Source organism: Myxocyprinus asiaticus, chromosome 9 (genome assembly GCF_019703515.2).
Source record: "Myxocyprinus asiaticus isolate MX2 ecotype Aquarium Trade chromosome 9, UBuf_Myxa_2, whole genome shotgun sequence".
NCBI classification, from domain to species: Eukaryota; Metazoa; Chordata; class Actinopteri; order Cypriniformes; family Catostomidae; genus Myxocyprinus; species Myxocyprinus asiaticus.
In genome coordinates this window covers 7,201,876-7,218,868 of record NC_059352.1, presented here as the reverse complement: position 1 = coordinate 7,218,868, position 16,993 = coordinate 7,201,876, and the positions used below count along the sequence as shown (strand labels likewise).

Sequence of the window (16,993 nt, the reverse complement as noted above, 5' to 3'; positions counted from 1 at the left end):
TCCGATTAATTGGTAAAACTTATATATTGATCTACCTCTAGTCCAGTCTGTTTTAAATAGGCAAGAAAAAGTATGTGAACCCTTTGGAATTAGCTGGTTTTCTGCATTTATTGGTCATAAAATGTGGTCTCATCTTCATCAAAGTCATAAGTATAGACAAACACTATGTGCTTAAGCTAACAACACATAAACAATTATAAACACATCCCATTTAACATTCACAGTGCTGTGGAAAAAGTAAGTGAATCCTTGGCTTTTATAACTGGTCGATCCTCTTTTGCAGTAATAAGCTCAACCAAGTGTTTCCGGTAGCTGCGAATTAGACGGTCCTTCAGAAGAACCATTCTTCCTTACAGAACTTTTTCAGCTCAGCCATATTCTTAGGATGTCTGGTGTGAACAGCTCTCTTGGGGTCATTTCACAGCATCTCTATTGGGTTATGGTCTGGGCTCTGACTGGGCCTCTCCAAAAAGTTGATTTTCTTTTTTTGAAGACATTCTGTAGTGGATTTACTTCAGTGTTTAGGGTCATTGTCCTGCTGCTTTACCCAACTTCTACTGCACTTCAGCTGGTGCACAGCCTCCCTGATATTATCCTGTTGGATATCTTGATAAACTTGGGAATTCCTTCGATGATGGCAAGCAGTTCAGGCCCCGAAGCAACAAAGCAGCCCCAAATCATGATGCTCTCTCCACTGTACTTCACGGTTGGGATGATGTTTTCATGTTGGTATGCGGTGCCCTTTTCACGCCATACACAGCGCTGCATGTTCTTCCCAAACAATTGAACCTTAGTTTCATCAGTCCACAAATCATTTTTCCAGTAGCATTGTGGAGTGTCAAGGTGGTCTTTTGCAAACTTTGGGCATGCAGCAATGTTTTTGCTAGGAAGCAGTGGCTTCCTTCGTGGTGTCCTGCCATGGACATCATGCCAGTTTAATGTTTTCCTTATAGTAGACTCATGAACAGAGATGTTAACCATTTCCAATGATTCCATCAAGTCTTTAGCTGTCACACTAGAGTTCTTATTGTCTTCATTGAGCATTCTTCGGTGTGCCATTTGAGTCATCTTGGCTGGACGGCCACTTCTAGGGAGAGTAGCCACAGTACTAAATCGTCTCCATTTATAGACAATTTGTCTAAATGTGGACAGATGAATATCTATGCTCTTCAAGATAACTTTGTAACCCTTTCCAGCTTTATGCAAAGCAACCATTCTTGATCGTAGGTCTTCTGAGATCTTTTTTGCGAGGCATGGTCCACGTCAGCAGATGCTTCTTGTGAATAGCAAACTTAAAATGTTTGAGTGCTTTTTCTAAGTCAAAGTAGCTCTAACACACACCTCCAATCTCGTTTCATTAATTGTATGCCAGGTTTGCCAACTGATGGCTTTTCAGAACAATATTGAGGAAAAAACTATATGCGTAAAGTTGTTGGATAATGCGATATGCCCAGCGATAATTCTATAATGTTGTCATCAGAGCGTGTGGAACATCGGCACCCCCACCGCCAAATATAGCCTACTGAATTTTGTTGGGGGAAAAAAAGGACCGTCTGTTCCAGAGAACACAAAAATAATTGTATTTTTTCCAAATTGCATACAGACTGCATATAATATATACGGTTTTACCATTAGTTACATTTCCACAAATGTGTCACGCTCCATTATTTGAACCAGAAGTAGTGGTTTTTTTTAATGCTGTTGGTGACAGATGAATAAATGAATAAAACCAAATAAATCCTCATTTTCTTTTTACCACATGTTTTTTTCATCTACCTGATACTTTGCCATAGTCACTGATTTGGTTTGGCTAGCTAACCTGTTGTTTTGATTGTTGCTCAGTACTGTACAATTAGAACAAGCTGTTTTGCCACGTCTTTAAAAAACCTGTGTCCTTACACCTTAAAAAAACATACTATGTTAGACATACTGTATGTCTTGTATTTTCATATATCTTTATAAACCATTAAATTTGATTAAAATACTCAAAATAGCCCTATTTGATTGTGCTTTATTACAAAAATAATTGTAACTTTTTCACACATTCCAATTTTTTCTTCTTGTAACCCTCAAAATAGAGAGATTTTTTCTTTGCGTCCCCCCGTGAAGTTCTGGCCACCCCTAGTGGAGTTCATAATGCTCATGTCCTATATTCAAATTCTTGTGAAGCCATTAGATTCTAAACAGTTAGCATCAACCCTTCAATTTCAGTTCAAGAATCACTGTTTTCAAACCTCTTTCCCAAACGATCGTAATTCAAATGGCTTTTTTTCTGCCTCGATTATGTGTGATAAATGTTTTTCAAATCAACAAAAGCATTATTTGAGTGTGCCTGTAGTCAATGAAAGCGTCCATAGGAAGAAAGACGCTGATTAACTGAGGAAATGAAGATCGTAAAAATGTACCTTGATCTGAGGGCAGGAAAGCCCATTTGTTGCTTGAAGGACATCCAGAACTAATATTATTTCTTTTAGAAAATTTGTGTGTAAGTCTTTTCCATTCAGCTCCATGTTTTTTTGCTGTTGAGTTTTGAACAGATTGAAGGTCATAATGCAAGGTTTACACTACATATTGAGTGCATAAATGTTTGCGAGCTGACATGAAAGACACATGGTCTGCAGTGCTGTATTTCTTTAAGAGTTTACAGAGAAATCAACTATAGAACAGTGATTCCCAACTGGTGGGGGCCTAAATGCGAATAATAAAATGCAACCAAAATATCGTGCTAACTTTTTAAAGCAAGAGAGAACGTTTCCCATATCTTTTCTCGTTGACGTCACAAATGAAGCAAATGCCAACGTGGAAAGGTTGTGTAACATGCCTTCATCCTTGAAAACCATGAAAAACACTATGCAAGGTAAAAGAAAATACGACCCAGACTACGTTAAATATGGATTTACTTGTAAATATGGTGTTGTTTTGTTTGGCTCTGTGTGTATTATTTTGAGACTGTCTGTCAATGTTGGACCCTAAAACTGCTGATAGCACTTTGAGGTCACAAGGGTGGCTAAAAAAAACTGGACCGAACCACCGTTCTCTGCCAACTTTCTTTTTTCTTTCTTTCTTTCTTTCTTTCTTGGACACTGACAGCTCATCTGATACGTGTTTCTCTTTTTCAGGTGCAGAGACAGCAAATCACAAAGACGGAGGTACATATCTTGACTCATTCTTAAACTATGACACCAGTTAAAAACATACATCACAGTCAATAGAGAGCAAACTGTTAAAATCAGAGCATAAATGAAACACAGTGCCTCTGACAATAGCACTATCATTAAAAATTGCCAGACAATAATATGTCTCTAGTTGCTAATATTACTTTGGTCAAAAGTATCTTAAACAAACTGTTGGCATGCATGTTTCTTGTTTAAAGCTGCGAGACACCATAACATTGCTATAGTTATCATGCTTGCAGTGCTGGGTGGATTACTTGTGAATTGTAATCAGGTACTGATTACAAATTACGTGACAAAAAAAAAAAATGCAATCAGTAATTTAATCTCCTATATGACTACATTTTTGGGGTAATCTAATCCGATTACTTTTGGATTACTGTCAACCTAATTCTATTTCATTTTATTTCAGATGCATTTGAGTAGGATAAACTTTTTAACATAACATTACAAAGAAGAAGAAAATGTATTCCATTCTTTTTTACCAACAAAAAGAGCTCCTTATGACTATCAAGCTCCTTATAAAAAGTGCATTAAAGATTACAGTAATGAAATAAACATTAAATCTAACAGCAATGGCAGTGCATGGCCAAAATTTAATTCAAAACACTGAGACTTCAAGTTCATTTTAAGTCCATAAAACAATAGCAGCATTCCGAAAATTAATGACCATAAAATCAACATAAAATTGTCATAAATTAAACAGCAACGACGTTGCCTGTGTCAAAGTTTTTATCTAAAAACACTGAAACAATTTGAACTCTTACTGCTTACTGATAGTCCATCGCCTATTCCAAAGCTGAAGTGCAAGATATTATCATTTAAACAGCAAGAATGTTCTAAATGAGCAGAATATTTAAAAACAGAAGAGCTCCACCATCAGCAGCAACAGTAGAGCGATGTGCGTTGTCCCATATTGCTGCACATTTTGCAGTTGAACTATTGTGTACCCTGCAGGCAGGACCCTTAGAGACGGCATCCACTAAATCCTTTGAAGCAATTAAATTCAATGTGTGTGAGCTGCATACCATTGGTGAGGTAATAAGAAATAATATATATATATATATATATATTTTAAAACATATCTAGTTCATTTTTAGTGCATAAAACTTTACATGAACAAACAGTAATGAACCTGAAATCAACAGCAATGACGTTGCTAGGTTAAAGCTAAAAGCTCAAATCTCTGACACACTTATTTTTAACCCTTACTACTTATTCATAGGCCATCACCTGTTCCTTAGCTGAGGTGCATATCTTACTTTTGTAACATAAATGGAGCACATGCTCAAAATGTTCATCTGTGAGACTATTGCACTTCAGTGTAAGAATATGATGATATTGATATGAAAATGATCAATAAATTATTAACAATTTACTGCCTTTGCCTTGTTAATATTTAATCATGTAATCTATAAAAAGTAACTCTAGTCCGATTACGAGTATTTTAAAATGCAATTGAATCCAATTACAAGTACTTGATTTTTTAAATCTGATTACATAATCCAGATTACATGTAATCTGATACTACCCAGCACTGCATGCTTGTTATATCATGTATCACAATTTTGGGAGTGACTCCTTTATTCCATATGCCATTTCCACTTGGAACAATAATTAAAGGTATTTACTGTAAATGCAGTTGTCACTCCCAAAACTTTGCGGCGTGTACTGGTATGTGGGCTGGTTGTGTTTATGAATGTGTCTATGCATGTATTTTCTGTTGTATTTCCTGAAATCCTTATATACTTTCCTTATTGAGACCCATGTATTGTGGTTACCTGAACATTTTTTTTATATACTTTCCCTGCAGATTATAGAAAATGTCTTTTTGATTACACTGATCATACAATAACAATGCTGGGCATTCGTGTGTGTAATACGAATGATTTTGTTCTCCCTCCAGTACTCTTTTATAGCTTTTAGGAGTCAGAGAGGACAACTTTTGAAAAGTAGAAAGTTTTTCCTCATAAATCCAGTGAAATGTAAGGCAGAACCATTCATCATTCCTGTCATTTCTGTCTTGAACATCTGTGTCTTTTGGGCCAGTAGACATGTTTTTTTTGTTGTTGCCTTTGACGTGCTCACGGAACCACATTTTATTCCCAGTGTGGGTCTGTTCACCGTCCATCTGCCAAGCAAGCACACACACATGCACACACACATTTTCAGTGCGGTTCCAAAGTCTTGAGTTCATTTTAAAAATTTGGGATTTGAAAAACCTAGAAATAAATCGAACATTTTGGGATTTTGAAAAAGTGTAAACACAAATTCTGTCATTAATCAAATAATCCATTAAAAAATACTCCTTTGTATGAAAGGTCAGATTTCTTTGCTTCTATTGAAGCACATAAGATGCTCTTTGGAACATTCTCAAATCATGCTGAATAACATGGATCATGAGGTTTTGCATAAACTTGTGGAGTCCATGCTCGCTCGAGTGCATGCTGTCATTAAAGCAAAAAGGGGGACATAGCATATACTCAAAAATGTAATAATTTTTGACGTAAACTTGTAAACGGCAATGTATATGCATATATATTTTTCACAATGTGTCTAAATTGGCCGTTACTGTACAATGAATTATACCAATATGCGGTGATTCCATGTTAGGAGTCTCCCGAGAAAGGCATTATGGGGGATTTCATTTTTGGTTCAGCTTGCCTTGCTGAGATGTATTACCCAAATGGCTGTGGATGTGTGCTCCAGAGATGTAGGAGCTGACAGGGAAATATCTGTCCCATTTAAAGGTTGGCTTGTTGTGCATTAAAGTGTATGGTTGGGATATCTGAAGATGTAGCGGAACACACAACCTTCGACAGGCCTCCTCAGCTCCTCACGCTTCAGCAAACCGCTAGTTGATCGGTAAATTGGGACGCCCAGTGGAATGAAACGGCGGAATTCTCACAAGTCACACACACACACACACACACACACACACACACACACACACACACACACACACACACACACACACACACACAGTATATACTGTATATATACAGACCTCTAGTTTATTCATGAATTAATTTTAGTGCTTCTAATCAATTCTAAATCAATTTATTTTTCACCAATAAAAAAAAAAAAAAACACACACAAAAACCCTTACAAAAATGTACCATGGCAATTAGGGATGTCCCGATACGATACTGGTATCTTTTGTTGATTTATGTATAAATTAAGAGCATTTAAATCACATACTTCTGAGGGGGGCATCCGCCAGCCAAGCAGCTGCCATAGAGTGCAAAAATATATTGTTTCTATAATTATAATCAGCTATTTAAAATCAATAGTGTTATATCTTTTCATCGTTTTAAATTTGACTGTCATTTGTAATGCCTCGTGGAATACATCTCCGTGCTTGTTGGTTTGGTTCAAGTCTTAGAACTCTTTAATTAGTACTTTATGCAATCCCTATGGAAAATATGAATAGGAAAAATACTTCCCCAAGTATTATAGTCCTCCTTGTCGATATCAACTGTGGAAAACTTGGACGAAGTTGCAGAGTATGTTCTCTCTCTTTTTCCCCTTTCCCAATCAGTGAGTTTGCGATGACTGATGAGGCCTTTGGAGACTATGTTTGTGTATGTTAGCAGTTCTCTGTCAGCTTATAAGCCCTGATTATTTTTTGCCATTATCAGCGTATAGAAATCGGTTACACAGGATGTGTTTTAAGCATTTTTGTTGTGTGTGCTCACTCATGTGCTCTCAGTTTACCTAAGTGTGCTTCTAAGTAGGCATCATACTTGAAGGAATACTAATCACATGATGACGAGCAGTGGTCGATTTGATAAAAAAAGTTCAAGGGGGATGTTATTGTCAAAGAATTTTCAGGAAATGTAATCTTTGTGTCCAATTTGGTTTCATACATTTTTGAAAAACTTTATAGAATTTCTACAAAAAATAAAAATAAAAATAAACTTTACAATTTAAAATTTGTCATGTGGTGTGACCATCAAGTAAAAAGTATTATAATATTTTCTTTGCACCTTGAATACATAAGAGTATAAACATCTTAATCCTTAATTTGTGTATATATATTATTTTATTAATATTGTGAATTTTTGAGTCAAGAATATCAATAAGTTTTTTCATGGTTCCACCACATGATTTCAACAAAATGTGCCTTTTCATAAAAATGCCAAAATTAATATCAGTCTATATTAATATTCAGTCTTGAGGGTCTAAAGGTGTCCACACAGTTTTATGGTTTTTATGGTCAACATAAACAACAAAATGGCTACCATGTTTCACTGCTTTTAAAAAATAAATAAAATAAAAGGTTATTCTGCACTAGTTATGCCAACATTTCTTTTTTCAAGAATTTCAGCTTTTAATGAGACTGCTTTTTTTTTTTTAACTGTCTTCGACACCACATGACATTTTTTACTTTAAGTCCAAGAAAAAATATCAGTATGACTTAAATTCAGAAATTGAAAAATGTTCATCATAGAAGAGGTGTATTCAGGTAAATGGTTTGTGTGAATTGCATTTATTTAAATGTATTTTTAATGTAATAGATCTGGACAGAAATGAGCTTCGGTTCATTGACCCTTAGAAGAATCCATGTTATGATCATGAAAAAGTTTTTTTTCTAGATCACTCGCCCACTGTCACATACACGCATTTTTTCTACTCCAAAAACTGAACTATCAAGGAAGTTTGGGCTGTTTCTATGAAGGATGCTTAAACAGTGATGTAAGAGTTGTTCTGCACACTTTTATGGGCGAAACCCTGTAAATTGTTTGAATTAAAAACATGTACATGTTGTAACTGTACACTCGTCATAGCAATATCGTACCTTCTGTTCTCTTCTATTTAAAGAAAGACAAAATAATTTCTTGAACTGTTCTCTTGGCCATTTTTGAAAGTGCACGAAACATTTGAAAACTTGCATTACCTTCAGTGGCGCAAGTTCCATGTGAACACTAGGAAGGAGAAGTCAACCCCTCGCTAAACTCCAACATACCTGTTTGCTACTGTTTTATTAAAAAAAACAGCGTCTTTTCGCAGTGGAGAGAGAACTTAATGCTGCCAGCTTTCGGTTGATGCTTTTTGGTATTTCTTACAACAACGGGGATGGCATCCCCTCACATCCCCCTTCAACTCGAGCCCTGATGACGAGTCAGTTAACAGGGGTACGAATCTAAACTTCTAATTAATTTGGTGTGTAATTGCTGTATAATTAATTGCTTGTTGGACAACGAATCAAGAACACTCTCTTAGTACCGCAAGGTCACTTATGACTAGAGGCACAAACTGCGTACAGAGAAGTGTCTCACAACAATTTAAATTAAGTGCTACGTGTACTGTACACTTCATATTTAGTGCACCTCACGGGCTGATGCGGTTCAGACAGTTGTGTATGCTTGCGACCTCAATTATGTTGGCTAGAGATTAGAGCAAATAATAAATGTTGCTTTTTGATTGCAGGCTGTAATGAGGTTCAATGAATGAGGAAGCGGGAGACGACGATTCCAACTCAGGAATATCACTTTTATTGAATGACAACACAATACGGTCACTTAAATGCGCAACGATATAGCTTCACATAAAAACTCAAATTTCCAAAACAGCAGCGGCCAACACACACAAACAGTTCCTGCCGCTGTCTCCTCTCCTTAAAAGCCCCAATCACTCCTCACTGAAACACAAGACAGGTGTTAAGCACAGGTGGAAATCATTCACCACTCATCTTCCCCTCTTCACTCTCCACAGCACAGCGCTCGGCCACGCCTCTGCCTCCACATAGGCAATAATGCTTAGAAGGGATCTGCTGTGTGTGTGTGCGCGTGTCTGTGTTACACCTGTCCAAACCCATAAACTCACTGCTAGGTGTTTAGAGGAGGTTGGCAGCCCATAGCAATGCTGCAACGCCCTTTTGCTCTCTCTGAGCGACGGATGACCTCCTTTATGCGCTGTGCTTGGCAGGATGACCCCAGGTGTATGTGCATGTGTATTTGTGCATGTGCACTTGACATACTCCGCCCCACACACAGCAGCTGGCTTCCTAGGTCTGTCAGTGTGTCCACTACAGTAGTATGCTTCCATCTCTGGCTCTTTTTATTTCCCTATTTTTGTCTTATGCACTTTCACGTACAAAAACCGAAAAAAATCAAATTAAATATAGGGGTGATGAATGTGAAAAGCAACATTAGCTACTTTTCTACTCTCGGGCCAGTGCAAACCAGGGCTATCAACTGGTCAGCCGGGGCCAATAGCCTCAGACCTTAAGCAGCGAGACTATAATTGATCTGCATTCCCAGCATCTGGCCAATAGCCCCGCAGCATTGCCCTAAAATCTGCCCTTAGTACACTGCCCTGGTGCCAACGTCACACACCCCACCCATTTCACAAGCAAGAGGAAAACTCAAGCTGAGGTATCAGACTCTGAGAGGAGACAAGCTAGCCCTCAAAATGAACATGGATTTGTAACATGTTCGCAATTAAAAAAAAATTTCCCCGAACCTTTACAGTTGTGCGCTGGATACACAAATTAGCAAGTTCAATGAAAATATACTTAATCACATCTTCGTTCGGCAGACGCCATCAATCTGACATTGCACATTTTCATCAGCCCAAATATTCAGAAGAGCCCTGATTTCGTCTATTGACCAGTACTGACGATTCTCTTTTGAGTCAGTACTTTGAAATCTACAGCGCAAAACATACAGCTCTTTCTACCAAACTAATGACTTTTATCAGCTCGTTGAACTGCAACCCAGATTGCAACAAGACGTCAATTCAACATCTATTTTTAGCTGTAAAGGTCCATAGTGGTCATCAGTCAATTTTCAATTTTGAATCAACATCCATTATAGAGCAGTCTGGTTCTAGAAGTAAAAAAATCCCATTAATTTCTTTCATAGATGAATTGATTTTCAACGCTAACTTATAAACTTTTAAAGACATGAGCTCGAAGGTTGTTCATCAATGGTATATGCATCTGCTGAAGACATCCGTCTGTGTTATTTCAACTTCATTGTTTAAAAATCACCTTTAATAGCGGAATTCCTCTTGAACCACTAAATTACCCATGGTCCAGCAGAGAAAGCTTCACCAATCAGAGAACCGCGGCCAATAAAGCCCGCAAAATAAGACTGGAAGTGACCGCCCACTCCCATGAAGCAATCAGAATGATGCAAACGAGTCAGTCTCCCTGCACTCTCAAACTACTTATATATTAGTGTATATCAGAATATTTATCAATAAACGTTAAGTACTGTATATTGTTTCTATACTTATAATCAGCAACCTAAAATTAATAGTTTTATATATTTCCATAGTTTTATATTCAATTACGTCATTCGCAATGCTTCATGGGATTGTATTCCGTGCCCTCATGAAAGACAGTAAGTACAGTAATATTTTCAAATATTTTTTTTGCATCAAAACAAAGTCTAAAATGTTGCACTTCACCTCAGAAATGGTTGCTTTGGTTCATGTTTTAAAACGCTTTAATGGAGGATTCTATGAAAAGTCTGTGGAAGAAATGAATGGAGAAAATACTTCTGGAACCCAAACATCTACATCAAAACATATGAGTAAATTCCTTGCGATACCCATGCCTACCGAAGAAGTCTTAGTTACACCTTTTGTCATTTCCAATATTTTCCTAAATATTTAGTCAATTAAATGTACACTGAATTAAAAACAAAGCATCAAATTTTTGCCATATTTTATTGAGATGGCAGAGAACTGGAAATCCATGGGAAAGAGACTGGGCAACAGGATGGGAAAATGTCCCAGTCTGGATTCAAACCCGGGTCAAGCAAGACTAGCACTGATCACAAGGCCACAGCCGTTGAGGTCTTCTAGTTTGATAACAATATCTTGAATTGTATAAAATGTATAAACGTTGGAAAATTTGAGTTAAATCTATTCCATGGATTCCCACATATTTTTACTTAAAAATGGTAGAAAATGTGAAAAAAGAGTACAGATTCCATGTGGACTTAAGTCTTGCTGACAGTACTGTTAACTTCACAATGTGTGTGCTTGTAAGTTAGTTGTGTTTATATTGGCGAAGTAATGAAATGTCAATCAGCAGAGCTTGCTTAAATAGTTAGAAATCTGAATCACTGCTAAATATTAATGAAAGGTTACAGTAACATGGAGCAGTGTGCGTGTGTTTGTGTGTGTGTGGGTTGTCTTGTCCCTGCACAGAATCTGCGCCATAACATGTCAAAGATCCATGGCAGCGGACACAGTAGGTGATAATGAATTGTTTGCATGCACAACTCAAACTGAAGGTCAGTCACAAACAGTAAGAAAGACCTGACAGTACAGGAAGGACAGGTGAAGAGTCTATCAATCTGTTTAACATATACATGCCTTTGACAGCAGCCCAGTCCATTTAGAATTTCCAGTGCCAGATTATTCCAGAGAGACATTCATAATGTGTGTTTGTGAACGTGTGTATCTGGGGCAGTAAGTAGTAAGATTAGATGCTTTGCTTGACTGAAAATCCTCCAATAATATATAATAATTACACGGACCATTGCTTTTCCACCTCAGAGAGAGAGAGAGAGAGAGAGAGAGAGAGAGAGAGAGAGAGAGATACTGTAGATAGACAGATAGAGAGAGAGAGAGGGCCAAATGAATTCAATTTTATCTGAGCTCTTCCATGCTGATGAGGAGAAAGGTCTGATAGTATATGGAGAGGATGACAGCATGCCTTACTGCACTCATTCACTAATCACTCTAGCACTTCTCTGTCATCCGGCTGTACTCTTTCTCCTCTATGTGCTCATCCATCTGTCTCGGAATGTTTCATACCTCTTCTGCCTTGCCTCCAACTTTGTGCAGAACTTATTAAAACCTCACATACATCATTCTGGTCATGTCTAAATTGTAAACCGCATTCTGTGAAACTGCTACCAGATACATTATAAGGATAAGATGGGTCATTCGTATACATATGAATAGTGCAAAATTTTAACATTATATATGACAGCTGAAGGAATGGAAGTCCCGTCTTACAGCTAAAAGAGCCAATCACCTTTTTGATAGAGACATCTGGCAGTAAATTTACTTGAGAATGCACATGTGCATTAACTGGACCAACCTTAAAATAGTGTTTTTTGTTGTTGTTGCATGATTGAAGCTGAAGAAGCACAATCTACTATACCGTTTGTAACAGTTAATGGACGGGCAAGTAGGAGGCGGGAACCGGCAGATCAATCAACATACATTTTTAATGCAAAACTCAACATAAAACAAACATAAAGCATAACACAAACAGACACACACAATGCGTGCATCTCTCTCTCTCTCGAACCGGCGTCTCCGGCTGCCCCTTATCTCACTCTCCCGCTGATCAGCTGATATAGCGCCGGCCTTAAGCATGTAAGTCAGTGTTAAAATACTTTCTTCTATCCCAGCTTGCAGAACATGCAGAAACAACTATAAGTAAGCCATTCATAGGTTAATATTCTGGAAGACTGTAAACACTGTGTCTCTGTGGCACTATAAAAAAATCCTGTTTGTTTTGAACATTGTTTATTTTTGCAATTCCGTTCAGTGGCACAAGTGTCTTCAGCTTTAACTGACATTCACTGACAATTTTCTCCTCCAGTGCCAATGCTCTGAAATGGACAACAAAAGTCTTATTGATTACGTAATGGCATTTGACGTCAATTGAGCATCATTGTGGTCAAAACTGATGCTTCGTGTCAAATTACACTATATTTGATTTGAGAGCTACAGCAGAGAGGAAGATTTTAGTGAGTCCATTCCTCACATAAGACCATATAACTTTAGAAGACTTAGAACAGTGCAGAAGTCATAAGGACCACATTTATGGGACATTTTTGTAATTTTTTAAGCTTCACAGCCACTTTCACTTTCATTGTATGGCTCCCTCTGCAGGCAGGGATGAGGGTGCAAGGAGAGACAAAGGTGGGGTGGGAGCGAGACAGAAGGGGGAGGGGAGTAAGACAGAAAGAAGGGGTTGAGTGGTCATCCCAGTGGAGTGAATGGAGCAGACCTGTAATGAGCACCTGAGAGAGAGGGATGGAAAGAGAGCGAGATAGACAAAAAGAGTAGGTGTTAAGCTTGAAAAATATTGCAATCCTCAAGCAAGTATCAGCTCTGAAATGTGCCAGTGTCTGTCCCAAACGCATCCACACATACACACACTCACAGACTTATTAACGCTAACTATTTCTCATTATTATTGCGTAGTGTTCATATAGTGCTGTTAATGTAGGGGTTTAATTATTGCCTTAACGTCTGCATAAAAGCCGTAGCGTGTTCACACACATACACAGACAATCACACAGAGATACACAATTTAATCACAGTGCCAGGGACCTGATGCAGCAGAGAATTGTGCAAGTGGAGCTGGACTAGAATACTGACAATCACACCCAGAGAATGGTAAACACACACACATGCTCAACAAAAAAGCCTGGTAGAATACTAATACACACCCCACTCCCACCAGTGGTCACTGGGTGCTAAATTAGATTGCCAATTGAAGCATGTTTTTCTATGGTAATTTACTGTCTCTGTTTTCCTCTGAAAGATATTCATTGGCCACTTTTAACACCTCACTCGAGGCTGACCGACAACCTTTAAAGAAGTCAATAAGAATACATTTATTTCTGTGTATTTGCACTAATAACATATTTGACAATGTGCACAAAACACATTTGCAACTAGCCATCTAGGCAACATCACTTTTATACCACCTTTTCCCTGATATTTGAAGGAATAGTTCACCCAAAAATTACATTTCTGTCAGTATTTACTTGCAATATGTCGTTCCAAACCTGTATTCTGTTATTTTGTCTGTGAAGCACTAAAGGAGATATTTTGAATAACCTTTGTGCAACTTTTCCACTCATCAACATTTCATAGTGACAATGTCTTTTAAGCTCAAAATATCATTCTCCATTCCACATTTCCACAGCCCGCAACGCCGGACCTGTATTAACGCGCGTTGGTGTAGCAATAGCTTAAAACAAGGGTGTCAAACTCAATTTCAGCCTGGGCCACATCAGGGTTTATTTGTGCCTTTAAAGGACCAATTGAAAATCTGGCACCAGCACCTGCTTTGGTAGCACTTTACGAGTAATATTGCATATTTTGTGCATTGAAATGTACATTTGACAATACAGTATTGATTTTGAGGTTAGGATGCAGATGAAAATTATATTAACAACAGTAACATCTGTTGGAAAAAATGAACACCTAAGTTTTATAAATTGAAATATACTGACAGTGTGACTAAGTTGGGTCTTCTTTACAGATTACTTTCATCAGGCTCCTCCTAATTAAACTATTGTTTCTATATAAAGAACTATGGCAATTTTGTAATGAAAAACAGCAGTCTAAATACAGTTAGAAACTTTTTCTGCCACATCTACCATAGATAATACAGTAAGTGTTACTACAGTACATCCATGGTAAATGTTTGTAAGTGATGTGATGTGTCTGGACAATTCTGTACCGCATTCAAATGGGTTTCGCAATCCCCACCGCGCATCTCACCGGTTCACAAGCGTGCTTAAAATAGTCTGTTCAGTTGAGAACAGTCCGCGAATTACTACACCTGCTCTGAGCTCGCTCTGCTCTATCCATTAAGCCGTGTTGATAAATGATCCGTGTAGCACTGTCATTCCGCTTTTGAAGCGAGCAAAATGCGCTCCAAAACATAATGCTAAGATGACAGGGGAAGGCTCATTAATATTCACGAGTAAAATGCTAGCTGATTGGTCAGTGAGACATTGCGATCCCCTGCCATCCTACGTTTCAGAAATTAGCTCGTGGGCCTCATGAAATGAAGTGAGTTTGACACGTGTGTTATGCGGTGACATCACTGTGAGTATGTGCGTGTATTTTTGTGTGTATGTGGTGGGGTCTCTTTCGTAGTGTAGAAAGCGCTCAGCTGACTGGGGCTGGCAAGCGTTACATTGTGTCAAGAATATTAAATGAACCTTGTGAAATATAATAGCAGCGCTGTGCTGCTGCAAAATGCATATAGGGGAAACACTGTGTTTTAAATGGTTACTTTAAGCTTAAACGATTTAAAAAAAACAGCTTTAAATACCGTGAAAAAATCTACGTAAATTATACATCTGGAACACCTGTTATGACTTTCACACCTGTTTTACCTCTCATTAGTGTGCATCCCTGTTAATTACATGATATCCTGATTAATTAATAAAAAAAAGGCCCCTAAATAAAAATAATTCAATATATAATGATTCAATAATTATAAATAATTATAATTAAATTCATATAAAATAAACATAACTATTCAGATAATTAAAGTACACTGCATTATTGTGGCAGACGAGAATGACATTGATTAAACAATACAAAAATTGGCTTTAGAAGGCAATATATATTTCCATATAATTGAACATAAGCCTGTCATTGGCGTACAGTTCAAAAAAATAAATTTTGCAATTGAATTTGCCAATCCGTCCAAGCTACATGTGCTACACATGTGTCAGATGGATGCTTTTGGAGCTCTTTGGTTGCGTCGCTTCATCAACACAGCGTTTTTTGGACACTTTGTCAGGTTAAACGTAGTTTGAACATGTCTCGAGACCCCTGCATTCGGAGTTGCACCAGTAGTTGCAAGACAGTGAGTGCGTCATAGTAAATGACTCTGGCTGAGTTCAGAATGGCATACTGCTGATTAATTGCGTTCATTTTTTATCACGTTATATAACGTTTTTTAATTAATCACACCGAATTAATGTGTTAACTCGACAGCCCTAATTTTAATCAATGGCGTTCGACAGTGTTAGGTAAGTTACTCCAAAAAAGTAATTCACTACAAATTAGTAATTCTCAAAAATGTTTAGCATATTACCGACTTTACTGATTACTTCTTTGAAAAAATAATCACATTACTTATTACTTTTAAGATACTTTTCACAGAAGCACTTTTGTTTTTCCGCTCAATGAACAGCTGTCACAGAACATTTTAAATATATTTCTACATAAATAATTTTTGCAATATGTGTAACCCAATTAAAGCACTTAAAAGTATTTCACTTAATCTGTAACTGTAATCTGATTACGCAAATTTGAAATGTAATGTGCTACACTACTTTTTGTACAAAAAATAATTAGATTACAGTAATCATTTACTTTGTAATTAGATTTCACCCAACACTGCGTCAATGATGTCAACCCTGGTGCCACCATTTTTTATTTATTTAAATGTGAACGCAAATGAGTTTTCAGAGCTTCAGCGAAGGGGAATATTTTCAGTGAATAGCGACAAATTTTGGCATGAGGGTTAGTAAATAATGACAGAATTTAAATTTTTGGGTTAACTATTCCTTGGGTGCACTTCAGCATGAAAGTTGAACAGTTAAATTATCAACTGTAATCTGCAACATATTACTCCTTATTACAACATATAACGCTGTTAAACTGAATGCAGATTACACAGTGGTGCTAGTTCTCTGGAGTTTTCCACGAGTACAACCATGCAGGTTAAGGACTCTGACATTAATTTCTCACTCAGTACTTGAACTTTTCTTTTTTTTCTACTCTGGTATTTCACACTCTCAGGTTTTTGACAGCCAGAGCGCCGGGAGTATTTCAAATGAACGTGTTTTGTTGAAACCCTGTGCAGAAGGGCACTTTGAAGTGCACTTTGACAATGCTTTTAGTGTTCCTCCTAAAATGCTCTCAATAGTTTCATGTCTCCTATGTCTTTCAGAGCTTCGATCGCTCTGCTGCTTCAATCTTTTTTATTTCCTTTTTTAGCTGATGTATTTTGTCGAACAGGTCTCAGGCGTAATGAGAATCTCCCAGGGTAAACATTTCCCTTGAGGCACACACAACCCTGA

At 37.5% G+C, this 16,993-nt stretch overlaps 1 protein-coding gene across 3 annotated transcripts in view; it reads left to right on the top strand.

Moving 5' to 3' along the window:
• LOC127445935 (receptor-type tyrosine-protein phosphatase T-like) overlaps positions 1–16,993 on the top strand; it is a 365,971-nt gene that overhangs the window by 39,781 nt on the left and 309,197 nt on the right. For all 3 annotated transcript variants that reach the window (XM_051706455.1, XM_051706454.1, XM_051706453.1), the window contains exon 2: positions 3,120–3,149. In XM_051706455.1, the coding sequence (XP_051562415.1) occupies positions 3,120–3,149 (30 nt within the window). The remainder of the gene's footprint in view (positions 1–3,119; positions 3,150–16,993) is intronic.